Below are 27,295 nucleotides of genomic sequence, written 5' to 3' on the forward strand. Positions count from 1 at the left end.
AAATACTTTGGTGTGTCTGACCTTTTTAATTACTCTTTTAGACACATAAATGTGGCAAAAATTTAAAAAAAGTTTCCCAGTTGGAAAAACAGAAGTAACGTTCAGATAGCCTAATAAAAACGTCTATCTATTTATGTATTTTCCATCTAGTCACTAAAAGCGCCATATAAATATAAAAAACATGCATTTTAAGTGGTTTACGCTTAGAAACATGCTCTAAATGGACAGCACGACCCTACTGAAACATTTTAACAAGTGACAAAGACTTCAGACTTCTTATTTCTTGTCAGGCTCCATTTAGAGTTACCGTGCGTGGCCGGTTCGAGTGGCCCGCTATTGTCCCACAGAAGCCCGGAGGGAGGAAGCGCTTCTTTGGGTGGTCTGACAGACCCCCGCGGCCTACAATAGCGCGGTGCCCAATTATGATGAGGACGTTTTTCTACTTGAAGGTTGTTGATTTACGGCTCGCAGTTCAACCGCCTCCAATTACCAGTGAAGCAGCCATGAACATTCAAAGCACTTTCTGTACTATTTAAAGTATGAAGAGCGTTCAACCCAATTTGTTTTCAAGGTAAGAAATCAAGTTTTAGACATAGATTTTGTTATATAATTTTATTCGTCTGTTAAATAGCCTATATTAATTTCACCGCATATGTTGATATTCTGTGTAGGCCTCTGTAGGTTGTGACTTCAGTTGTGAAAAGGTTTCTTTGGTGAACATTTTTATTCCGGTCGATCTGTCCTGACAGGGTTAAACAGTAGAATCAAGTGCTAAATCAAGAGACAAAATTATAATGAATCGTTTTGATGACGACCTCCAAACACACCATCCGTTTCTCATGGCCTACCTCAGTCTTGTTCAATCTGTTTGATGATGGTTAAAATTATTGTTTTAATAGGCCTAGTAAATAAATATTAGCCTACTATTAAAAATGATTACTATTATTATTAGCTGCTTTTGATTAGCCTATAGCTAGCAAAAAATAGTGCGCAGCTCATCGTTTTTTTTTCTCTTTTTTGTTGTTGATGACAACTTATAATCGGTTTGAAAAAGGTTTTGAGCAGCTTTGTTTTAAAAGATATTCTTTAGGAAATGTGCAGAATATTTTGTAGGCTATCAGCAAAAAGTCTAGGCTATATTTAAATTTATAACAATAATCGTCTATATTTAATCGTTTTACGGCAGTATTAGGCCTATTTAATATAGAAACTAGACTATAGGCTACTTATGAAGCAACAAGATTTCAGAGGTAGCCTAAATATTTTTTTTTTTTCAATGCACAAGGCCGATATAACAGCAAATCTAAATCGTCTTGTACATCCCAATTTATAGAACCAACTTATCAGAAATGTACCCTGCAGTTTTAGGAAACTCTGATTTTATCCTTAATTTAGGCTACTCTGATATATTTTCCCCTATAGCTTGGGGCAGTGTGATGAATTTTACCCAGTGGTTTAGATTACACTGATGTTTTTAGGTGTTTTCAGGTGTTGTTGGCACTGAAGAAGCAGGTCGAAGGTTCAGATTTAATCTCTCTAATTAAGCCGTCTTGGTTGTAAAGCCATGAGCTCTAAAACAACATAAACCTGACGGGAATGTAGTCTCCTGTATAAGGGATTAAATCTCAAAATACCCAAATAACAGCAATGACGAAGTCTCCATTCACTAATCTTCCCTTTTTTGACCCCTAAAGTGTTAAATCATCTTATCACCAAAGCAGAGACCAACATAGCCTAAAGAATTTTTAGCATTTAGATGCCTTAGAAATATCTGTAGTAAATATTTGTTATGGATCCAAAACAGATGGAATTTTGATGTAATGGATAAAAAAAACATCCAACAGCCATGCTCTGTTAAAATGTCTTCACAGCCTTTATTAAAGACTCATATAGCTTTGCTTCTACACTGAGTGGCCTTCACCTCAGAAACATTCCTTTCATTGCCTTGCATGCCGTCTCTGTTATGTAGGCTACCTCCCTGGTATGCATCTGCGTGGGTCACTGTTGAAAATGACAGCAAATCTAAAATGAAACCGTATTCTGGTGTGGACAGTCAAGGTTAGCAGCCACAGCAAAGACCGTGAACACTTAGCCTAAGTCAGGAAGGTTAGGAGAAACAGAAAGTCTGCCATTCTTATCTTGTTTCTAAGAGTCTTTTTTTCTAATGGATTTTTTTTTTTTTCTTAAATAAAGTGTGGTTCTGCTACAGGCCACTGACTTTCCTATGCAAAAACGTCGACCCTGTAAATTGTAAGAAATTGTAAGATCTCTCCACGCTATTTATACTCTGTCCTTTCACCAGAGCCGAAGGGGACGTGAATCTTCAAGAGACTCGTTGAGAGAGCTGTTGTATTTTTATGTGATGGATGTGAATTGAAATCATATAGCCTACTCAAAATAATCCACGCTATTTGTTCTGTTTTATTTATTCCTTGAAACTAAAAGCATAAATGACACTCTTCAAGTGTCTGTTTTCACGAGATTATATGTCTGGTGATTTCAGAACATTCAAACGCATTCGTTGTGCTGATTTGTAGCGTCTCATCTTGAGAGGCTTTATTTTGAAAAAGCATAACACACACACATAGGCCTAAATGTGACTATATTGGGATTCTCCATAGGCAAAATGTTTTTTACAAACTGCACTAATCCTTTCACTACCCATCACAGAAAACTTTTGGTAAGCTAGCCTATTTTTTTTAATAATAATAATAAAAAACTTTAGTAGCCTATGTTTTTTTTTAAGCCATTTGGTTTACAGAGACACGGGAACCATGTTTACCGTGCCATTATAGACATTTTTGCCCTCATAAATCATATAAGAACACACACGTAAGGAATCGTCCTCATCTGTTCTGCAGTATTTGCCTTCACCTCCGTGTACGGAGGGCAGGTGGGGGAGTTGAGTGAGAGCGGGAGTAAAGCGAAAGAGTCTGTGAGCCTTAACAAGCTCCAAATAGAAAAAGAACATCATTTTCATTAGGCTGCCAGACAAAGGCAGAGGCCCCCATGTTTTCGGGGAGGTCTGCTGTGTTTGTGCGTTGTGTATGTGTGTGTTTCCTTGGGATATGCCTCTTAAGCGAGAACGTGCGTATGATTGTGAGAGACTCTGTGTGTGTGTGTGTGTGTGAGTGTGAGTGTTTTTTAGGGACTGTCCTCTTTCCTGGCTGCTTTGTCTCTGTTGGTATTGTGCGCTGCTCAGAGAAAGGACTTCCTGGTCAATAGGGAGTAGAGTACCGTGAACTCCACAGCTCCCAAAACACTCCACACACACACACACACACACACACACACACACAGACTCAGACCCTTCTCAGCAGGCCGGAGCGCGGAGAGAGAGACGACAGGATGGTGCATTTGTGAGGACTTGTTGCTAGGTGACTGACAGACAAGTGCTCAAGTCAGGGCCCGGTTTTTAAAGCTAAAGTCTGTCTTTCTGAAATTTTTGACTGACTGAATAGATTCACAGGAAAACATAGGCTGGAACTAGAATCATGTTAGCAAGCATCATTGCCAATGAATACTGTATTGTTTGTTATTGGAATACTTGATTCTTATTGGATTGCTCAGAGTTCTGTGTTCAGATATTTTTGTATGTAGAATTGACCTTTGCTTAGTATTTTTGTGGAAACCATGATGATTTTTACCCAAATTCTTTGATTATGGTTCGCATTATGTTCTAACCATGAAATATTTTTTTCAAATAAGTTATTACATGAAATAGCTTCAATCACACAAATCAAAAAAGATTTTTCTATAAAATTATGATTTTCTATTCTATTTAATGCACATTTCTTTTAGTAATTGATAGTTTCATATTCTTGGAACTTACGCAAACCAAAAATAAGTAGATCACTATCATTTAATCCCCATCATTTCCTATCATTTGGCTAACTCTCATCACATGGAAGAGCTAACTCTGCACTCTTCCTATTGCCCTTTCCGTAAAATATTGCTGTATTCATTTTCTGAAAAGAAGAAATAATTTAGTTATTTATACATACATACAACTATACTACAATAAACACTTCTAATAAATAAATAACCACAATCATATTGTTGATGCTACCATCTATAAAAAATCCCAGTGGGAAAATACATTACTGCAATTCCACTTTGGTATATTTTCGCAATTTAAAGAAAGGCTCTGTTAGACAAAGTTGATTTGTGAATAAAAATATCTAATTTACTTATCAAAGATGCTGCAAAAAAAATACCCCTTGAGAAGAGATGTTTAGAAATGAGGTTAATAGAGCAATTTCTGGAGCACTTCGACAGGTGTCTTCCGTGTGAGGGTGACAGTGGGAAAGAGAGTTTTTGAGGGACATTCAAATGTCATTTGACTTAAAAACAGCATATCATTGGCCTGCCCTTTTAATTAACATAGTGAAATATATTGCATTATTTTCTGAATAACAAGGAAATGAGTAGAAATGAATTGTTGCCATAGCTGTACCATAGAGGGTTAATAGAAAGTTCAAAAGAATAGAATTTATTTCTTATTCATTTAAAACAGAATATTTTAAAACCATGTAAATGTCTTTACAGCCACCTTGTATACTGTGGACAAAAAGATTGCATTTTTTCTTTCTTTTTGATAGATTTGCATTTCTTTTTTATTACAACTACCTTCATTGTCTCATAATTTCTTTCTTTCTTTCTTTCTTTCTTTCTTTCTTTTTCTTCTTGTGCGAGTCAGTTTAGGAGATAATAATTGACTCAGTTAGAAGTCAATGGAAAGCCACTTCCACAACAGAAAACAAACAAACATGTTAAGTGATGCTGAACTTTAAAAATAACCCTATAACAGACGGCTTTGTCTTTTTAGCTGATTGGCTAAAAGGATTAACCTGTGTATCTTTATGAGGATGAATTGTCTTAGACAAACTCACTCCACTAAAGACCACCCCTCTCTTTAAGTACAGGAGAGATACTGTGAACTAGAATATTTTTCTTTTGTTGCAAGGCTTAAGGCTTGATCTCAAGTTTATGAGTCACTCTCTGCAAGAGTATCACAGCACAACTCTCATAGGACAGACAGCAGACGATCAGAAGACCTAGTGCAGTCACACGCCACATTTACTCACTACTGTGCATGTGTGTGTGTGTGTGCCTGCTGGGAGTCAAAGTGAGATGAGTCTCTGCTGTCACTAGCTGTCAGAATCACTGCATCACACATACATGTGGTAGTTTCTTTCATAGAGATATGGCCGACTTCTCTTTGTCTCTTCTCCTTTAGCTCAGTAACACAAACAACTTGAACACATACCTGTCACCAGTGAATGATCTGCCTTAAATCTGTAATGCTCTCCAACACACAAACATGCAGTTTCCTGATCTTTCTCATGAAAATCAAAAGTGTCAGTTTGGCATTTGACATACGCCCCAAGTAGAGGGATCAAGCCTAGCCGTAAACATCCTGCCGACACACACACTGGCTGACCTTGTCATCTGCATATATACGCACATTGCTGTTGTCTGTCTGTAAGCTGTGTAGCTGAGCTCATTCAGCAGCAGTAAAGTCTGTTCATTCACTATCAGCAAAGGCGGAGATTATGTATTTCTCTGAAAAGCACAACAGCAGCAGACATCCATATGTCTGACTTTTATTTTGCCCTGTTTAATCAAATGCTTTATTTTAGAGATTATAGAGCAATGACTTGTCTGCAGGCTTCTGGATAGTCTCCCATCTTAGAACATATATCCGTTTTGGTCAATGTGTGAATGTTTTTCTTGTCAAAAGGTAAACGATATTCTAGTATGTTTTATTTAGCCGTTTTATTTTTATGTGCCCTTTAGCCTAGGGGAGGGTCTATCCAAAATATATCGAGGCACATTTCTCTCAAAATAAATCTATCTTTTCTTATATTATTATTATTATTATTGTAGCTTTATTTCTCATTTTAAATTAAGCAAACTTTTTTATTTAAAGGTGCCCTAGAATTAAAAATTGAATTTACCTTGGCATAGTTGAATAACAAGAGTTCAGTACATGGAAAAGACATACAGTGAGTCTCAAACACCATTGTTTCCTCCTTCTTATGTAAATATCATTTGTTTAAAAGACCTCCGAAAAACAGGCGAATCTCAACATAACACCGACTGTCGGGATCATTAATATGTGCGCCCCTAATATTTGCATATGCCAGCCCATGTTCAAGGCATTACACAAGGGCAGAACGTCTGGATGTGCACAGCTGAATCATCAGATTAGGTAAGCAAGCAAGAACAATAGCGAAAAATGGCAGATGGAGCGATAATAACTGACATGATCCATGATATTTTTAGTGATATTTGTAAATTGTCTTTCTAAATGTTTCGTTAGCATGTTGCTAATGTACTGTTAAATGTGGTTAAAGTTACCATCGTTTCTTGCTGTATTCACGGAGACAAGACTGTCGTTATTTTCATTTTTAAACACTTGCAGTCTGTATAATTCATAAACACAACTTCATTTTTTATAAATCTCTCCAACAGTGTGTAATGTTAGCTTTAGCCACGGAGCACTATCAAACTCATTCAGAATCAAATGTAAACATCCAAATAAATACCATACTTACGCGATTAGACATGCTGCATGACGAACACCTTGTAAAGATCAATTTTGAGGGTTATATTAGCTGTGTGAACTTTGTTTATGCTGTTTAAGGCAAGCTCGACCTCCGGGGGGTGGGGAGCACGAGAATTTAAAGGGGCCGCAGCCTGAATCGGCGCATATTTAATAATGCCCCAAAATGCACTGTAAAAAATGATTGTAATTTTAACTGTAAAAGTTAAAAAATGCACTGTAAAAATGTGACAGTAAAAACCTGTTAATTAGTTAAGAGTAAGTTCCTGCTATATATATTAAAAAATACATGTAATTTTACAGTAAAATACTGTTAAATGTACATTTTTTTTAAGTACAAAGAACAAATCATCTTAGAATTTACAGTGAAAAGCCATAAACTGACAGAATTCCCAGTGAAACTTTACATTTGATGGTTTTTATATTAAAGGTGCAAAATGTACAGTGGCAAGAAAAAGTATGTGAACCCATTGCAGAATCTGTGAAAATGTGAATAATTTTAATAAAATAAGAGAGATCAACCAAATTGCATGTTATTTTTTGTTTAGTACTGTCCTGAGTAAGATATTTTACATAAAAGATGTTTGCATTTAGTTCACAAGACAAAACAATAGCTGAATTTATTAAAATAACTCCATTCATAAGTATATGAACCATTGATTCTCAATACTGTGTGTGGTTACCTGGATGATCCCTGACTGTTTTTGTGATGGTTGTTCATGAGTCTCTTGTTTGTCCTGAGCAGTTAAACTGAGCTCTGTTCTTCAGAAAAATCCTCTGGGTCCTACAGATTATTCAGTTTTCCAGCATTTTTGCATATTTTAACCCTTTCCAGCAGTGACTTAATGATTTTGAGATCGGCGTTTTCATACTGAGGGCAATTGAGGGACTCAAACACAACTATTAAAAAAGGTTCAAACATTCACTGATGCTCCAGAAGGAAACACCGTGCATCAAGAGTCGGGGGTGAAAACTTTTGAACAGGATGAAGATGTCACATTTTTTCTTATTTTGTTTAAATATCATTGTTTTTCATTTAGTACTGCCCTTCGGAAGCAACAGAAGATACTTGAATGTTTCCTGGAAGAAAAATTAAGTACAATTTACCTTGATATTTGAATTCAAAAGTTTTCACCCCCCGGCTCTTAATGCATGGTGTTTCCTTCTGGAGCATCAGTGAATGTTTGAACCTTTTTTAATAGTTGTGTTTGAGTCCCTCAATTGTCTTTAGTGTGAAAAGATGGATCTCAAAATCATTCAGTCACTGCTGGAAAGGGTTCAAATATGCAAAAAATGCTTGAAAACTGAAGAATCTGCAAGACCTGGATATTTTTTCTGAAGAACAGAGCTCAGTTTAACTGCTCAGGACAAACAAGAGACTCAAGAACAACCATCACAAAACAAACAAACAGTCATGGATCATCAGGTAACCACACACAGTATTGAGAATCAATGGTTCACATACTTAAGAATGGGGTTATTTTAATAAATTCAGCTATTGTTTTGTCTTGTGAACTAAATGCAAACATCTTTTATGTAAAATATCTTACTCAGGACAGTACTAAACAAAAAATAACATGCATTTTGTATGATCTCTCTTATTTTATTAAAATTATTCACATTTTCACAGATTCTGCAAGGGGTTCACATACTTTTTCTTGCCACTGTAAAATTTTCTATCCGCTAGAGGCCTATTCAAAACAAAGGCGTAGCTTGGTGATGGCAAGTTTGAGCGTGGAATCTTGGTACATGTGGTCTTCACATCAACGGCCGGTAGAAAATAATCAGGATAGGACTCGGGAAGAAATCATGTTCATGAATGCGATTCTTAACGTTACTGTAGTATGAAGCAGAGCAGGACCGAGTGTTGTGGGAGCTGAACGAGGCCGCTGGAGCGATTGCGCAACACACACCGCGAGCAGCAGAACTTTTATTATGCCACAGTCGCCGGCGCCGCTTCCGCTTTTCCGGTCATGAGTATGAGGTAACACAGCTCTGTTTATCATATTAGATACGTGTTGAAAATGATGTTATATAACGTCACTGTGTGCGTTTGCTCGGCGGCTGCTCTGAGACACTTGGTGCACATTGCAGTAAATTAGATTGATATTAGAATATCATATTATTAAATGCTGGATGGCTTGTGTTGATAAATGGCATGAAATTAATTGTAAAACGTATTGTATGATGGAGAAAATTCTGTATTACTGTTACTAAAAATAAAGCTGCATCTGATTATGCTATGTTAGCTACTTGACAAAATAGTGTTTTTCTCTGAGGCATGGTAAAGCACAGTACTCGCTAAAAATCAAGAAAATTAGATTTAAACAATAAGACTAAACTTAAGCTATATATATCAAAACAGTTGTTCTCTTGTCTATTAAAACTTGTAAATATTAAAGCGTCTTTGGTGTTTCCATGGTTTCTACAAAATAAAACCGGAAACCGAGGGTTACGCAGGTATGACGCAATTGACAGGCGACTCCTTGGTTACAATTGCAATTTTCTCACGATTTACAAATAGTTGGAAACATTTGGGATATTGTAAGTACTCAAGTGAACAAAATATATTACACTGGCCTAGTGGTTTTTGGATATTTTACTGCAAAATTCTTACATAATGCACCTTTAATTGTTTCTTCTTAGTTTTTTGTTATCAGTTATGTGTATTAGGGGTTTATAATACATCTTATGTTGTTAAATTAATGTTTTTTGCATTATTTTAGTGTAATTTTTGGTTTGTTACCATGATGGTTCAGCAGAAAATGGCTGTTGGATTTACCTGCTTAAAAATGTACAGGTTGTTCTCTAAATATACATTTTTTACTGTAATTTTTCTGAATTATTCTGGCAACAACAGCTGACAGTTTTTTTTTTTTCTGTAAAAAGGACAGATTTTTCTTAACAGTGTGTTTTGAAATTCTGCACCCCCCTCCCTATCTGAAGTTGCTCTCAGGTTTACAGTAAAACTATCTTTTTGTAGGGCTCTTCATCAAAAAGGTATATAAAGATGACTTTAAAAAGACATATTCCCTCTTCTGTCATCACATCAGGTATTGACATTCAGTTGTAAATGAAGCAGTTTCTTCATAAATGTATTGTTGGGAGATTATTAGCTTGTTTAAAATAATTCACTTCATCAAATCATTAACTTCATTCCATTATGATTCAAAAGAAAAAGCAAAACATATGAGGCCCACATACGTCACCATAAGTCGTACAAGCGTTGTGACTGAGCTGTGGTTTTCAGATCAGGGGTAAGTGGTGTGTCTGGTTGCCAGGTAACAGTTAATGTAGACCAAAAATGGCTGTCTCATTTGTGTCTGTGATGGACTAGATATTGCATTGTAGGGTTTAAAAGCCAAGGGTTGTTGTTTTGTTGGTGTTTAAATTCTGTTATGCTAATAGGGGGATTCCAGTATTAGTAACATTAGCAATTGGTGTGTGCTGTTTGTGACACTTTGTTTGCACTTGGACTATGAAGGTGTCTTCATTTTGGGTGTACGTATTTAAGAAAAAGAAATTAAATGAGAGCAGCATCAGAGATTTGCTTTTGCTATGTAGTCAACTGACTGACTTAGATTGCAGTTTTGTAGATTCAACGTTTTTTAAATGTAAAAAAAGATATGACATACTGAATGATAAAGAAATAAACTGGATCCTGTTGGTTTGGAAATGGATGTCGCTTATCCCTGTCCTGCTGCTGGATAACAGAGAGAGAGGGAGCAGGATAAGCCAGAAGGGTCATAGGATAAGAGGTCTTCTCTGTTACCACAAATCCCAGATTACATCCAAACGGGACAATGCCATGGCTGGACACCGATCTGTCATAAAGACACGCCCACACACTCACAGAGGTCTGTAACTCATCTGGTTTGTCTATGTACTAAAGCAAGCAAAGACTTTATTTAATTGAATCCCTCATTCATTTGCTATTATCTGGGCCAGTAGAGTATTAGCAATCCACTTCAGCTCTGCCAGACATGATATCTTAATTAGAACGTAAATCCCTGGCCTAGGAGTCATCCAGCGTTCGGCCTCAACCAGCTGAGAGGACAACGGAGCGGATGGCATTTTTCAAATGTGTGTGCACCCTGTTTAAAAGAAACCGCTGCATTAACAGAAAGAATATGGGTTCAAAAGCCTTCTCATATGCAGAATAACATATAGGCCTACCGTTCAAAAGTTTGGGGTTGGAAAGCTTTTTAATGTTTTTGAAAGAAGTCTCTTATGCTTACTAAAGGTTGCATTTATTTGATCAAAATACAGTAAAAATTGTAATATGGTGAAATATTACAACTTACAATAACTGCGTTCAGTTTGATTATATTTTAAAATGTCATTTATTCCTGTGATGGCAAAGCTGAATTTTCAGCATCATTACTCCGGTCTTCAGTGTCACATGATCCTTCAGAAATCATTCTAATATAGTACTGGTATTCCATCAACAACTTCACTTTTGGATTGTGCGAAAAAATAACATAGACAGGTATTGTTTATATATTGTTTATGTTATATGTTGTAGCCTATATTCTTGTTTTATAAATATTCATGTATCCTCAGGGAACACGCCTATCTTAAATGCAGTGTACCTTGAAAGTCGCATTGGATAAAAGCATCTGCTAAATGCAGAAATGTCACTTTTTATAGGCACATGATAAGTTTTTCTAACAGAATTCATGGGTTATGAATTCTGATTTGTGTGTCTGTGTTGTATCAGAGAACAAGCAGATAACAGAACTCTTTGTATGAGTGTCACTCCTTATCTTTACTCTCTCTCTCTTTTTCTCTCTCAGCCGTTCAGGGATAGCGGTGTCAGGCATTATATGTGTGCAATCCTTATTATTCAGCTCGTGCGCGCTCCATCCCGGGCTCGCGCTTTGGCATGACGCAGAGTGTCAGTCATTTCGCCGCTGAAGTTACGGAGCACAAGCAAAGAGTAAGAGCGGAACGAATGAGTCTCCTCGTTTTATTTGGGCGATAACTACCATGCATAAATGTCCCATTTTGTTTTTAAGCAGAGACATTAGTTGTTTAAAAACAATTTGAGTGAATGTGAAATTACAGTCAGGCTATTTTAAGAGTAATGGGTTATTTGACAACAAATAAAAATCTTTCGACTTTCCCTCCTTACCCTCCCTTACAAAGTCCGTGTTTTTAAAGTCATTATTTATTGACCAGAGTCGTCAAATGATATCAAAAGCCAAAAAGCATTCCCTATGTTGAGTTTACAGTATGTCTTGGCTACTGTATGAAATATTTACAGAACTCTGAATATTTCAGCTCTGTTTCTGACCCATTGGTATTGTTTTTCCCCAAAGCCTGTCACCATATACGTATAGGGAATCGCAAATCCTTTGTTTTTGGTTATTTTACTGGTCGGCGTTAAAACTGTACTGAGATAGATTAAATGTTCGCTTTAATCGTCTTATTGTGTCTACCTATCATTCTTACGGCCAACTGTCAAGTCATTATTGTTTGGTTTAAACCTGCTTGGGCCTATAGATAATTGATTAACTCTGCTGCCAAACACAATACGATCCTCCGCCTAGATTTAATAGGCTGGATATCTATGTGTGCATGGTCTATTTTTGACAATCTTTCATTGGGAAGCTACTATTTTCAATCGCTTTGTAATGAAGAGGTGACATGCGGAAGGTTTACTGTTTAAAAAAAAAAAAAAAATCAACTAAAATTTAAATTGCCAGTGGACTTCTTCGACTACTTTGAATGTTATTACTGATGAAGAATGTTAAATGCTAATGGTTTTACAGTGTCCATTGGATTTTAAGTTCCCTGTCATATACAATCTGTCGTCAGTCTCAACACGTTAAACGCATCCATTTTACATTAATAGTTGAGATGTACTCAAATTCTGTGGACATTCTGCTTATCCTGCGCGAGGCGCATCATACATCTCCTTATAGAGGAAGAACAATTTCATGCCTAACCATACCTGGATATAAAACATGCAAAAAGCACTTTCGGTTGAAGTTATGTGTATCTGTGTAATAATATCTTCTCCCTTCCGTCAGACTGAACTTTACCTCTGAAACGAGGCATGCCTTAATAAGACCGGACACTGCCAACCATCTCATCTTAAGCGAGCACAAAAAGAAGTGCGTGGTATTAAATCAGAGGACAGCATCTACGTATCATATACGTATCATTTGTAATGTTGGTTAGGGGTTGTGAGTTAGTCCAGCCGCACAAGATATGTTGTGGTGCCAATTCTGATAGATTTCATGCATGACATTTCTTTCTACATCCTGACAGGGTTTTTTTTCTTCCTGACGAGATATGATATCCATGTTGTATTTTTTAGAGATGACAGCTTATAGACCTAGGCTACTGGTTGTTCAATGACAACTCACGCTCAACTCTTAACTTTTTTTTGGATAGACTATATTTCGTGCCTCATGACATTTTAGGTTCTAAATCTTGGAAAGCTTTAAATTTTAAGCTATTTATTTACATGCAGGAACGTTTTCGCTGTGAAAATATTTCGTAAAAAGTGCAACTTTGAACAGACAATCATTTGTATTGTTTATACCGCATATGCTTTTCATAGAAAGTCTTTCTAATGTCTTTCAACCCATAGTGTGTGCTGTATTTTAACAGACCCTCCTTCCTATCGTTTTATCGACGACTCAGAGGGGGTTGCTTCCAGATTTCCACCAAACGACAACATTACATTCAGCGTCTCTGAGCACAAACGTAAAGGTCAAAATGACGCTTTGACGTTTTCACTGAAAGGCGCTGTTGCGCGCTGGGTGGTGCTGAAATCTAGTGCAGCTTCACGCGTGATTGGCAGACCTGACAGTGATTGACGTGTGTCTATGGCAACCAGGCAGCCAATCTGACAACTCCAATAGAATAGCGGCAGCAGGGGCTAAATGTTCTTTTATTTTGCTCCTCAGAAAACACCTTGCTTCCAGTTTTTTATGCTCACACTCAATCAAAGAAGAGATTTTGCCGTCCAGGCTGCTTGAGCCTGCCGCACGGCATCGCTCCCTGGCTCGTTTTGTGACACGGCTGTTAACTTTTGCCGTTTTCTGACAGACAGGCTGAACAAAAAGACGAGCGAGACAAACGAGGAGCAACACCAGAAAGGAGGGCCAAAGAAGAGAGAGATTACAGTCTCCATGTTCCAGCTGCCCATCTTGAATTTCAGCCCCCAGCAGGTCGCGGGGGTCTGCGAGACGCTCGAGGAGAGCGGCGACGTGGAGAGGCTCGGCCGCTTCCTCTGGTCACTCCCGGTAGCGCCGTCCGCCTGCGAAGTCCTCGGGAAGAACGAGTCTGTCCTGCGCGCGCGAGCGGTCGTGGCGTATCACGCGGGCAACTTCCGCGAGCTCTACCACATACTGGAGAACCACAAATTCACCAAGGACTCACACGCGAAGCTGCAGGCGCTCTGGCTCGAGGCGCATTACCAGGAGGCTGAGAAACTCCGTGGGCGTCCGTTAGGACCCGTGGACAAGTATCGCGTCCGAAAGAAGTTTCCACTGCCTCGGACGATATGGGACGGTGAACAAAAAACACACTGCTTTAAGGAGAGGACGCGGCATCTGTTGAGAGAGTGGTACCTGCAGGACCCTTACCCGAACCCGAGCAAAAAAAGAGAGCTGGCGCAGGCGACCGGACTCACACCCACACAAGTGGGCAACTGGTTTAAAAACCGGAGGCAGAGAGACCGGGCGGCAGCGGCCAAGAACAGGTACAGGGATCTCCACTGAGCTGCATAAAGACGCTAATCAATTGCTTATTATTATGTTATATTATTATAATATTATTTATTACTTTACTGCCATTATTAGCTTTATTCCAAAAAAATAAACATTAGATTTCGTTGGAGATTCTTGCGTAATTTCACTTAAAATTCATATCCAAATCGACTAGTTGTTGGCAAACCTGCTTTTGTTCACGTTACCAAAATTTATTATTATTGCATATCTGCTGATGCATAACATTTCATGCCGGAATGGTTTGGCAATAGAAATTCTATAGATATAATAAATAAAATTAAAATTTCTCAGGGTTAGGAAGCTTATATAAACAAAACAGATGCTAATGTGCATTCTCACTTTATCAAATCGTTAAATTGACAGTATGCTTTAAATTCTGTAATTCAAGGTTTGTTTTTATATGCTGCAACATATATTTCTATAAATCTTTTTTGCTCTACCCAAGAAAATATGTTGGTGCTGAAGCTGTATGAATGCTATAAGAAAAGTTTACTTTGTCAGCAGTCAGTATTTGATATTAGTTTATGTAAATGCACTTACAACCTTGCACTATCTTTGTCAAATTATTTTAGTAGTTTCCCACAGTCGAATAATTCAATCTTCATCCAAGAGTGATTAACCTTATATCAGAGATCTTAAGACATTTTCACCCCACTGAAAGCTACGAATGTCTGTGTATCCTCTTTGACATTTTGTCTCGTTTCACCCCTGTAGGCTACAGCAGCAGGTTCTGTCCGGTGGCTCGGTCCGATCGCTGGGGGACGATGACACGACAGTAGACCGCCTGGGTCCCGCCTCAAGCCCAGAAGTCAGTCTCTCGAGCAAGGCCGCCACCTCCGCCATCTCCATCACCTCCAGCGACAGTGAATGTGACATCTAGCGTGACAGGCTTCAAAAGAGCAAACAGAAGAACTGTAAGAGACAATCTAACAACTACAAAAATTTAGTGCCTGCAACCGGCCCAAAGAGAGGCTAAAATGAAGGATGGAAAAATAGCGTCATACAATTTCATTTTCCATCCGTTGATGTGATCAACAAAATGCGCAGTGCTTCTCAAGAAGACAGTTAAAGGGAGTTTTTGAAAGACCAAAAAAAAAAAAAAAAAAAAAATCTTCATAGGCTATCTGAGGGCCGAACCTATTATGTATGTGCGTACTTTATCATGAAAAGACTGAATAATGTTTTAATGTTCACTTGTTTTTTTAATATATAAACGATGTTTATTTGCTTATTTAAAATATCATCGGCCGCTAGGCCTTTTATTTGTGTGCTTTTTTATCATTTTTGTTGTGCGTAATGCTGAGCGTCGTGAATTTGAAAAAAAAAAAAAAAAAAAAAACATGATTGAAAAAATAAAATCACTGTTGAACTAAATAACGATCGCAATTTCACAACGGTATTTTCTTTACGACACTTATTCCTGTGTGTCCAGTGACACAATTAGTCAAATATGTTTTATTTCATGTTTGTTTCTTTAATTGATGTCCATGTGTCAATCCAAAGTAAACATATGCAGTTCAAAATGTGAATGTCACATGCTGCAGAACAGATTTAGAACAGACGGGGATCAAATATGTTGCATGTTTTAATGCCTCTCTGCGAGCTCAATCTCTCTCACACTCGAGCAGTAATTGGCTAAAACGCTTCGCGTGGTGTAATGCGCTCTGACAGCACAGGGTCAGCGAAAGGCCGAGACGCTCTCCCGGATGTCAACACAACCTAAGCTGTGATCTGCTGTTTAAACAGAACCTAGGCTAGTGGTCTAAGCAAGCTTCATACAAATAATTTATTACCAAAGGAGTTTGGCACTGCTGCCAATTGCTGAAAATACTCTTTGTTTATTTTTCATTTTATTATGAATGTTCTCTCTATGCGCAAAATTGTGTTCATTTAATTTACAAGCTTGTTTTATGTACATGGCTATAATAACTTACTATATTTTTCTTTATATCTAGTAGGTTTATTCGCCTTGTGACATTCAGATTTACATTCATCGACTGTTAAGCTATAATCACAACAAAATACTTAATTGTTTACATAATAGGCTACTTAATTAACTTGTTTTTTTTTTTTTTTACATCGTTTTCGTAATTATTTTCAAAAAAGAATGGTTTATCTTTGTCAAGAGCCAGAAGCTACAAAAAAAGAGAAAAAGCAAACCTATTCGTTTTTTTATAACCTTCATTTTTTTCATATTTGGATGAAAAATAAATGTTTGTAAATATTTTATGATATTTTAAAAGCACGGCTTCGCTGTTCTTAGTGCTCAAATCTGCTTAAGTTGTTTATGTCGTAAATGAGTGAAGGAGCAGGCGCAAAAACACAGCGCCTCTGTTTCCCAACTGCCTGAAGAGTTCACGGCGCGCACCTGGGTTTAACCCGCGCCATTCATTAACGCTCCCAATAAAAAGCACAAGCTGTATTTTTCAATCTTCTTTCAGTCTGAACAACGGCGGGGCCAAACCAAGTGTTCCTTCCGAGAAAAAGGAGAAAATAGGAGCCAAAGCAAGGGAGGGGAAAGGAGCACGGCTTTATTTAAACACTGGATACAGAATGGTGGAAAATTTCCGTTTCTTTTGAGCTCTGGGGAGTGCAGGGTGGGACGATGAAAAAGTCTTTTTAGCAGTCAATAAGGTTGTCAAATTGGTCAACGGTAATCAGCACTAATGACGAGTTGGAGAGGGCCGAGCTAACAAAGAACCACCCCGCCTTCCCCTCCCCAAAGCCTCAGCGTGAAAACTCTCCGCCGGGGGTTGCCAGAGGTACAGAAATCCAAACTTTTTTCATTTGTGTGAGTGAGTGTGTAACGTTCTGGGACGTTTAATTGAGGAGTTCACTGTCTAGAAGTCCAAATATATAATATTAATAATCATAATAATATATACCCAATAAACCTCATTTTTATCACTTTCGATGTAACACTAAAAAAACAGCAATGTCAGTTATTTACGCTTTTATAGCATAGTTGTCATTCTGCAAGTGGAAAGAAAATGGTCAAATAAGCTTATGTATATGTAAATAAACCCAAGGTCCCATTTGAAAAGGACGTGTAGTTACACATTCATACATGTAGCCTGAGGTTGCCTGTTAAGTTTTGGTGACTATTTAAAATTTACAAGTCTTGTATATTCCTCTCAGAGAAAGACGATTTTTCTTCTTCTCCCAATTGTTTGTGTGAACTACACTTTTTTTGTTTCTGTGGGCTAGTCACGCCTGTTGTGCTTCAGTCAAATAGCAAATGTCTAATTCATTTAAAAAAACAAACAAACAAACAAACAAAAAACACTGCAAACATGCCTCTTCTTGAAGCACTTAACTGGCTAAGTATCCTATGTGCCTTTTATATATATATATATATATATATATATACATACAGTACAGTCCAAAAGTTTGGAACCACTAAGATTTTTAATGTTTTTAAAAGAAGTTTCGTCTGCTCACCAAGGCTACATTTATTTAATTAAAAATACAGTAAAAAAACAGTAATATTGTGAAATATTATTACAATTTAAAATAACTGTGTACTATTTAAGTATATTTGACAAAGTAATTTATTCCTGTGATGCAAAGCTGAATTTTCAGCATCATTACTCCAGTCTTCAGTGTCACATGATCCTTCAGAAATCATTCTAATATGCTGATTTGCTGCTCAATAAACATTTATGATTATTTTCATTGTTGAAAACAGTTGTGTACTTTTTTTTTCAGGATTCCTTGATGAATAGAAAGTTCAAAAGAACAACATTTATCTGAAATACAAAGCTTCTGTAGCATTATACACTACCGTTCAAAAGTTTGGGGTCAGTAAGAATTTTTATTTTTATTTTTTTGAAAAGAAATGAAAGAAATGAATACTTTTATTCAGCAAGGATGCATTAAATCAATCAAAAGTGGCAGTAAAGACATTTATAATGTTACAAAAGATTAGATTTCAGATAAACACTGTTCTTTTGAACTTTCCATTCATCAAATAATCCTGAAAAAAAATATTGTACACAAATATTTTGTACAATTGTACACATTAAATGTTTCTTGAGCAGCAGATCAGCATATTAGAATGATTTCTGAAGGATCATGTGACACTGAAGACTGGAGTAATGATGCTGAAAATTCAGCTTTGCCATCACAAGAATAAATTACTTTGTGAAATATATTCAAGTAGAAAACAGTTATTTTAAATTGTAATAATATTTCACAATATTGCTGTTTTTACTGTATTTTTAATTAAATAAATGTAGCCTTGGCGAGCAGACGAAACTTCTTTTAAAAACATTAAAAATCTTAGTGGTTCCAAACTTTTGGACTGTACTGTGTGTGTGTGTGTGTGTGTATATATATATATATATATATATATATATATATATATATATATATATATATATATATATATATATATATATATATATAATAATCATAATAATATATACACAAATATGAACCCGCATATATATATATATATATATATATATATATATATATATATATATATATATATATATATATATATATATATATGCATGCGGGTTCATATTTGTGCATTTGTCTTTGGTCACAAATACATGATTATTTTGAAGAATTTGTTTTTGGCTGCGACCTCTGGTGGTCAAATGTGGCGTGGCATGACTCCCAGCTCAGTGCCCTTTTTTAGCCGGACGGATCCACTGCCTGCATCATTATACTGAAACAAATGCCGCAAAACAACCATGAATGACGGCACCGTATAACTGTGTTATTAATGTTTATTTATTTAGCATCCAAAGCGACTTACAAATGAGTTCATTATACATAATTTCTTACGAATTATGATCTAAAACGGATATAGACCTAGTTGTTTCATGAGCAGGTGTGTTAGTTGTGGGTGAAGTGTTCACCGAAGAGTTAAGAAATTACGCAGTTCATTTAAAAGATTATTCGGCCATTTGAGGTGCTACACAGACATAGCCTACTACAGATAAACTCATGGTTCAAATGTAGCCTACATGGACATCTACAGACTCTGGATGTCACTGAAATCCTCACACACAAAAAAAAAGAAGGAAAAAAAAGTTTTGCTCTGTAAATGACAGAATCGCACTCAGTGAAATAGGCGCCATTCAGCACCGTGGACAGCTACACGACAGGACCTTTCCTTGTATATTGGTTCACATTTATACACTTTAAATCAGATTAAAACAGATTTGTTTGTCATATTTCAAATCTAGACTAACATAAGTAAACGTAAAGGAACAGTTCACCAAAAAACACAGTTCTGCCATCATTCCAAACACGTTCTTTGTTCTGCGAAACACAAAAGAAGATATTTTGAAGAATGCTTCAACTGTTTTTGCCCATTCAGTGAAAGTCAGTGGGGTCCAAAACAACAATGGACTACTTGGGTGGAAAATCCCTTTAAGGCTATGATAAACCTCCAACAACATGCACTGATACAAATATCCAATCCACTTCGGTTTATATTTTGAATATATATATATTTTTTGCCACTTTAAATAGAATTACTGAAACTCTGAAAATAATAGAAATGACAAAATTATTGTTAAAAGGTAGGCTAGATGGGTCGAAACAGATGTTATTATAAAATAACGATAATGACATTGATGAACAAATCGTCAAAATGGATTACATTTTGCACAAAAAAGTTTTTTTTTTCACCTCACACAAAGTTCCTGAACATTTCAGACTTGTACATATATTCATTTGAGGTTCTTGATGTCTGTGCAGCAGATGTGTAGTGATGTCTTTTTCTAGTCTGATCTTTACAGACATATCAATAATGAGAAAGTGTTGTCGTCTGTCTTGGCAAGATACAAAACTGCTTTTCGACCGCTGCCTCGTAACAACTTCAAACAAGAACCGGAAACTTTAAGTCTTTAAAGAAAACGAATGTGAATTGAAATCCAGGGGCAATGGTGAAGTACGTCATCACTTCCAGTCAGAAAGAATGAAGCCGACAATTAATGTCACATAAAGGCTGTCAGAAGAAAACTAGCATGAGGGTTATTGAAAAAGCGACAGTCTGTCAGTAATTGTGCTCGATCCGAAGCTTGACAGCTTCTCAATACACTATAGAGCTATTTGACTGTGAGCATTTTACGGTCCACGTGACCATAGCCAACATGATCATCTGTAGCCTCTCATTGATTTTCACTAAAAATTCTTAACAGTATTTTTACTACAGCGACAACCTTCTGGCAACTCAAAAGCTTGGTAACTTACCTGAAAACCGTCGTAGCCTACATCTAGTGCTCGGGAATAACCGCGAGGAGACAGACTCCTGCAGGACAACCACCAAATTACAACTGAACTTTATACCAGTAGGCTACGATGCTTAGAGTTTATACAATACAATGTTTTATAATGCAATTCCTCCTGTCAGTCGCTAGGGGGAGACAAATACCAAATACCTGATCTTGACATGAAATAATTATCAAAGTTGTTTATTTGTAGCCCACAGTTCATTCTACAAAATTTCTAAGATTTGCCATTAGCCTACAGAACTGATACACACGTAATTTATAGAAAATGTGTGTACAACCTCCTATAGTTGTTTGTATATCTAAGGCTGTTTTTCTTTGCAGTTTCTTACCTTGTTTTCTATTGCCGCGACGCATGAATAGCCACATTTCTCCGGTAGCCTCTCTTAATTTTATTATTTTAAAGCTATAGATCAACTTATATTCATTGTTTAACTAAATAATTCGTTGTTTTCACCCATTTGCTGTGATTTAGAATAACAGAAGTCCATCAGCCTTCCTGATTCGAACTTTAGGTGATGCTTAACATTACCACCAGAGGGCAGAAGAGACACTGTGGTAAGTAACCCTGCAGCCACAGTAATTATGATTCTTACCAGCTCCTGCTAGAACTAATGAGATAATTAGTCAAGACAACAGAGTCGACGTGTTAGCAAAACAAAGTGTACAGACATTTAAAATGTGTGCGATAGACAAATAAGGGAAATTTGTGTTTTCGGATGCTCATGAATCCCTTCCTGTTTTATCAGGAAAATAGATATGTCTGTTCCGGAAGCCTCTTTATTGAAATGTTGTATTCAAAGCTGATGATGCTTAATTTAATTGCACTATTAGATAATGAATATGTAAGTTATATAGCTAGCTAAATAATTAATCACAGAAGTGTTGACAGCATATTGACTGAAAACCCAGATAGTAAGAAGAGAAGTAAATGATGAGAAAAGAGAGAGAAGCCCTATTGTAGTAATCCATGCTAGGGAATGGTTTTGTGTAGTCTGTCCAATTCTCCCGCTGATATCAGGACTTTACCGGAATTCCATAATCAATGTGGATCTAGATCACGGTGATCCAGAGAGACAAAATTGCCACTGGAATGTCAGCCAGCAGAAGCACGCCAGGATTAAACTACAAGATGAGGGTGTGTGTGTGTGTCTAAGGTTTTGGACTATATCACACTGATCTCATTGTAACAATTATAACCCCAAAAGGAGAATGCTCCAAGTCCCAATGAAAAACAGGAAGCTATCATATTTCTGTTTTCATTTCCTGAGTTTTTTTTTCTTTCTTTAATGGAGCCATCTAGAGTTTTATCCTGTTTTCTCCCTCTCTGGGGAGTGAAACTTTGGCTTAATGCTTCCAAGCCTGAACGAGATGCCAAAATTAATCATATTTTTTTCTTCTGACAGGCATTGTTTCAAAGATGCACCTTTTTATTGCCAAGATGTTTAATTTGAGAAACACATCTGTGCAAATGTAAATGTCTATACACATAGCCTACAGTTCCTCTTGCTGGATATATAAGCATTATCTTATCTCTGAGTTGTGTGTGTGTGTGTGTGTGTCCTGATAAAATACTGCAAGTGAGAAATGGCTGCTTCAGTTTCAGTGACCTTCAGAAAAGTGGATTTCAAAACTGATGTATCACCCATATCCCTTTCCCACAAACACATGTTAGTCTTTGTCGGGGGTCTGGCTGGTTGAAGTGTTGTCAGCTCTATGCATCACTGGTAACAAAATCCCCCTCTTCTGGCTCTCTTGAGACTCACTTTAAAAGCTCCTTCAGTGCCGCCCCCTCCCCCAAAACCCATTTATGGGTCAGTTTTCTTGAGAGTTCTGGATGAGTGAATACCTGTGCAGGTGAAGATACCTGACAAACAGATAGTGTGTGAGAGTGACTGACACATACAGATTGCCACCAGAAGTTTTTCACAGCATTTTGTTTGTTCCAGAGAATACAATACGTTTGACATCATAATCTGATCAATACTCAGTCTAGTCCAATTTCTTTCATGGTTTTCAGTTGGAGAAATTATTTAAACATAACATCAGTGGACAGAAAATTATTAGTTATATTTTTAGATTTAAAAAATAGCACTTTTTTTCCCTTTTATTCTTTAATTAAAAAGTATTGACCTCAAGCAATCATTTGAGATGTGTGTAGTGTGAGAATGCTTTTACCTTCTGCTCTCACTTCAATGTGAAGACTGAACAACAAGATGTTTAATAATGACACTGCGGTTGGGGGTTTGATAAGCACTCTTAAAAGTAAAGGTTTTTTAAAGGCATCTATGGTGCATGAAGAATCTTTACCATTCATGGAAGCTTTCCATTGCACAAAAATGTGTTTATAGTAGAAAAAGGTTCTTTTGATTATTAAAATGTTCTTCACACTAAGAAAAAAAAAATTTTTCTTTTAAGAACTGTTCACTGAAAGGTTCTTTGGGGAACCAAAAATGGTTCTTGTATGGCATCACTGCATGTGAAAAGCCCCTTTTGGAACAATATTGTGTTTAAGAGTGTGTTTTTAATCTTTTACTGTGCTACCAAAATGTGGTCTACCAATTGGTTGAGAAAACAGAGAATTGGCTACATCACCGACACAAAAGTGAAATCCAATTTTTTGCTATTTGGAGTTCTCAGTTTCTTTGTTTTGTAGAAACTACCAATAAGAGGAAAGCAGATGTAAGGAATGTTTATATGTGCAAAATATAATTAGACTGTTGATTAAAACCACAGCCGACATTCAGGCCCAGTATTGGCCTTATTGTTGGAAGAATTCCTGAATTTAGGTCAGGCACAATATGATATTTACACTCAGTTCTAAAGATATTTTGTAAAAATCACCTGTGTTTATGTGACAGGGAATAACCTATAAATATTCCTTTCAAATCCCATATAGATAGATAGACAGACAGTCAGACAAACAGACTTTATTGAACTCCAAAGGTAATTTTCTGTAGTGCAGCACCCTGTGGAGGCTGGAAAGGGTGTCCCCCTCATTTTTGCAATCAAGCCCCTCTACACCCGGAGAATGTTTCTAATTAGGGCCCGGAAACCCTCTGCGCTCTCTGTTCAGAACCACTTACACTGACACGAGACTATCGAGGTAAGAGAGAGAAAGAGTTGGCGAATTCGAGCTGATCTCACAGCAGAATATTCCAGAAACTTTAGCTTTCATTACGGATTTGGAAATGTATTGTCATATTTTATCTTTCTGTCTTGAAATGTTAGCAAATGCTAACCTATATCTAAATGCGAAAAATTCGATTTTTAAATTTTATTTTTTTCCATTTGTTGAAAATTGTTTGGCAGTGTCTGTAGTTTGTACACAAAGAAGAACAAAAAGTTCACAATTGTTTTAATTTGGGTCGACGGTTTTGTAGAGGTTTTGGTGGACGAGGCGTTTTGGGTGGAGGGTCTTTAAAGCGGCACTTGCGGATCGTGTCAATTTTCAGTGAAAACAACAACACTCCCCCTTTCTTCCGCTCTCATTTTTGTTAAGTCGGTCATTGTATTGAACTTATATACATATATAATTTTTATCAAACTTAAAGTTAAGGCTTAAAGTGACTCAATATGTGCGTTTTTAACCAGTTTAAATAACGGTCAAAAAGTCAAACTCGGCCCTGCGCGCAGCCTGGCGCCTTGGCGTCTCTCTGCCCCTCTGCATAAGGGCCAATTTTTCTTGTTGACGTTTCAGGCGTTCTCATTTTTCACGCGCCCATGCTCGCTCCCGGCTTGTACGTGTCACGTGGATTGACATATTTTTATTAAATATGCCTTTGTGTTTATTTATTGTCTATTTATGATATTTTTTATTAACACGCTAAAAGACAAATGCTCAAAGAGTTTTTAAAAATTTGTGATTTAAAAAAAAAAAAATTGACGTTGGAGAGCCACTGTTTTTAAAACTACAAGAATGTAGTAAATGTAGGCTAGTGGCTACATATTAGGCTATATTTAAACTGAATAAAAAATAAAGAACGAAACCCAGTTTCCACATCTATAGTTTAGTTGAAGATGTTTGAAACCAATGCTTTTCTCATTAGAATCCCTGTCCAATTCAGAACACTTTCTATAAATTAACTTTGATTAAAACATCATAAATTATTAAAAGTTTATGCATTCAACAATACTGTGAATATTCTTAAATATTGGCCTTGCTGGTTTTACAAATTTGATGCACTTTTACAGTAAACTCAAAATTCCCCAAACTCAGAGAAACTCTTGATCGTCCCCCCGTTTCTAATCATTTGCAACATAATAGTTTACATCAGCAAACGTCCTCTGCGTCATAAGAATATGCGGTAATGTCGTAAATATTGGTTATGTTTATAAGTCTTGTCGCTTAAAACGTGAACGAGAAATCCTAAGATCCTAAATCCACAAGGCTGGATGTTAGAGATCCCAGTAGTGAATCCTGGATCTGATGCGGATGTCCTTGCATGCTGTGCACCGAATGCTGTGCACCGAGGCCGGGCATTGGGTATGAGGGAGCCACGGGATTGTTCATGTTCCCCTGCAGGAGGAGCACGGGGTTGTGCTCGGGGCTCTGCGGCGGAGAGAATTCATCCTCCGAGCTGGACATGAGCGACTTGACTCCGTCGAGCGGAGACCGCTGGTTCTGCTTACCGCCAACGCCGTTGTTCTCGCTGTTTTCTCTGTTGGATGAATATTACATTTTAACATTATATACAGGCTAAGTGACATGTCATAGGCCTCGAATTTGGCTACACATTAGCTTATTAGAAAGTGTTTAACTTTAACATAGCCTAGTGTTATGATTTCAAAATAGTTTAATTTTCAATTAATTATTACATCGGCTAAAGAAAAGCTGATGCTTTATGTTTGCTTTATGTTTTTTAAAAAAAGAAAAAAACTTCTGATTGTTTACGCACTGACTTCGCGTATGTCAACATGACTAAAAAGATAACTGTCATCACAGATTTACGAAAGAAAACTTTTCAAGAATTCGAGACGATTTTAGAATGTAATACAAAACGTATCAGTAAATCAGTATTTATACTGAATCAAACTTTCAAAAAATTTTATTTAAATTATACGAACATGAGCATACATAAATTCTCAGTGCAATAAGAAAAATTCGTTATAGCAAAAAGAGATTTTTAGTCCTAACCAAATTATAAAAAAAAACAATGTACAAAGTAATAATAATTATAAAATATGAATTATTTATACAAATTATAAAATTAGATCGCGTAGCCTATGGGTTAAATTATTAGGGTAAAATTTGAGTGACTACATTATGTTTTTGATACAGTGATAAATTTGTCAAACATTGTTGTTATCAGTGCGCGTGACTGCAATAATTAACTATTTTTCGCTTTATTTTTGAAAGCATTAGTTCAGGCACTCATGTTTATATATTTATTATTATTAGGCTACTTTTGTTAGATCAAGATCTCACCTCTCTTTTGCCTCGGCTGCCCGGTCTCTTTGCCTCCTGTTTTTAAACCAGTTGCTGACCTGTGTGGTGGTCAGTCCCGTTGCCTCCGCCAGCTCCCGCTTCTCCCGTGGAGATGGATAGGGATTGTGCGTGTACCATTCACGCAGCACGCCCCGTGACTTCTCCTTAAAGCAGTAACTGGTCTCCTCACCGTCCCAGATCGTACGGGGCAAAGGAAATTTCCTGCGCACTCGGTATTTGCCCACAGCTCCTAGCGGGCGACCCCGCAATTTTTCCGCCTCCACGTAGTGAGCCTTCAGCCACAGCTGCTGCAGCTTCGGGTGGTTGTGCGCGGAGAACTGGTGGCTTTCCAGGATCTTGTAGAGCTCACGGAAATTTCCCCTGTGGAAGGCCACCACGGCCTTCGCTTTCAGCACGGATTCGTTCTTGTGGAGGTGGTCGCAGGCTGGCAGGGACCAAAGGAAACGTCCGAGCCTCTCCAGGTTCCCACCCTGCTGCAGCACCTCGCAGACGCACGCGACCTGCTCCTGTGTAAAGCCGAAAGAGGGCAAGATTGACATGGCGCCCCGATGCAATCCACTACGTAATACCCTCCTAATCCAAGGCTCTGTTGGTATTCCTCTCAAATGATCCCTGGGACAAAAAGCCCCGTGCCACGTTTATCTGTTGATGCAGCTCCAATATTGATAACCGTCTGCTATCCGGTTGTGTGGCACCTCTGTCACCCTTCTGGGCTGCACACGTGAAAATCAGATGCAGTATGGATATATGACAGAGAACCCCAGCACAGCGTCATTCCGTGATTAGCTCGTCCCGGTCTGTTCTGGAACCGGCCAGCAGAGCAGAACTGCATCTACAGATCCGTTCCGTTTCCTCCCCGGAGGGCGGACGTCAAGGCCTGAAACTGGAGACTTTGTACACACACACACACACAAACACGCACACACTCACTCACTCACTCACACTATACCGTTGAAAGGCTACTAATCAATTATTAAATTATCACAAGCACCTCCACAACTTTGAATCCTGCATTTGCATCGCCTTCTGTTTTTCTTGACATCACACTATTTACATGGGCTCTTTCAGTTAAAATTGATTTGCACTTCTGTTTTGTTTTTAGTTATTGGCTATTATAGATTCTATAATTAATCATCAAAAAACGAGGCCAATGTGTGCGCCTAATTGGGTGTTATTTTCACAGCTTGTTAATTTTGTAGAGGGTCAGAAGGTGTGATGAAGGATTCAAGAGTGCGCCAGACATGCTCAAAGGGAGATGCAGAAGAATATTTATTATGTTATT

The 27,295-nt window shown here is 37.4% G+C and overlaps 2 protein-coding genes across 5 annotated transcripts; one reads left to right on the forward strand and one right to left on the reverse strand.

The window, feature by feature from the left end:
• The first annotated feature begins 102 nt into the window (after nt 1-102).
• On the forward strand, nt 103-17,177 carry six6a (SIX homeobox 6a). Of its 4 annotated transcripts, none has more exons than XM_048205306.1 (3): nt 103-571; nt 13,635-14,285; nt 15,028-17,177. In XM_048205306.1, the coding sequence occupies exons 1-3, from the start codon at nt 540-542 to the stop codon at nt 15,191-15,193; spliced, it is 849 nt and encodes a 282-aa protein (XP_048061263.1). In that variant the 5' UTR covers nt 103-539; the 3' UTR covers nt 15,194-17,177. The 4 variants fall into 4 exon arrangements, with proteins under 4 accessions (XP_048061263.1, XP_048061265.1, XP_048061266.1 ...); XM_048205308.1 differs by having other exon boundaries at nt 109-571; nt 13,190-14,285; nt 15,028-17,157; XM_048205309.1 differs by having other exon boundaries at nt 109-571; nt 13,489-14,285; nt 15,028-17,157.
• Nucleotides 17,178-23,478: 6,301 nt separating this feature from the next.
• six1a (SIX homeobox 1a) lies at nt 23,479-27,044 on the reverse strand. The gene is made up of 2 exons (XM_048205305.1): nt 25,993-27,044; nt 23,479-25,225 (listed from the first exon to the last, which is right to left on the reverse strand). Exons 1-2 carry the CDS (start codon nt 26,550-26,552, stop codon nt 24,934-24,936), a joined length of 852 nt encoding a protein of 283 aa, XP_048061262.1. The 5' UTR covers nt 26,553-27,044; the 3' UTR covers nt 23,479-24,933.
• Between the last annotated feature and the right edge of the window lie 251 nt (nt 27,045-27,295).

The sequence above is a fragment of the Megalobrama amblycephala genome, linkage group LG10 (assembly GCF_018812025.1).
Source record: "Megalobrama amblycephala isolate DHTTF-2021 linkage group LG10, ASM1881202v1, whole genome shotgun sequence".
Lineage (NCBI taxonomy): Eukaryota > Metazoa > Chordata > Actinopteri > Cypriniformes > Xenocyprididae > Megalobrama > Megalobrama amblycephala.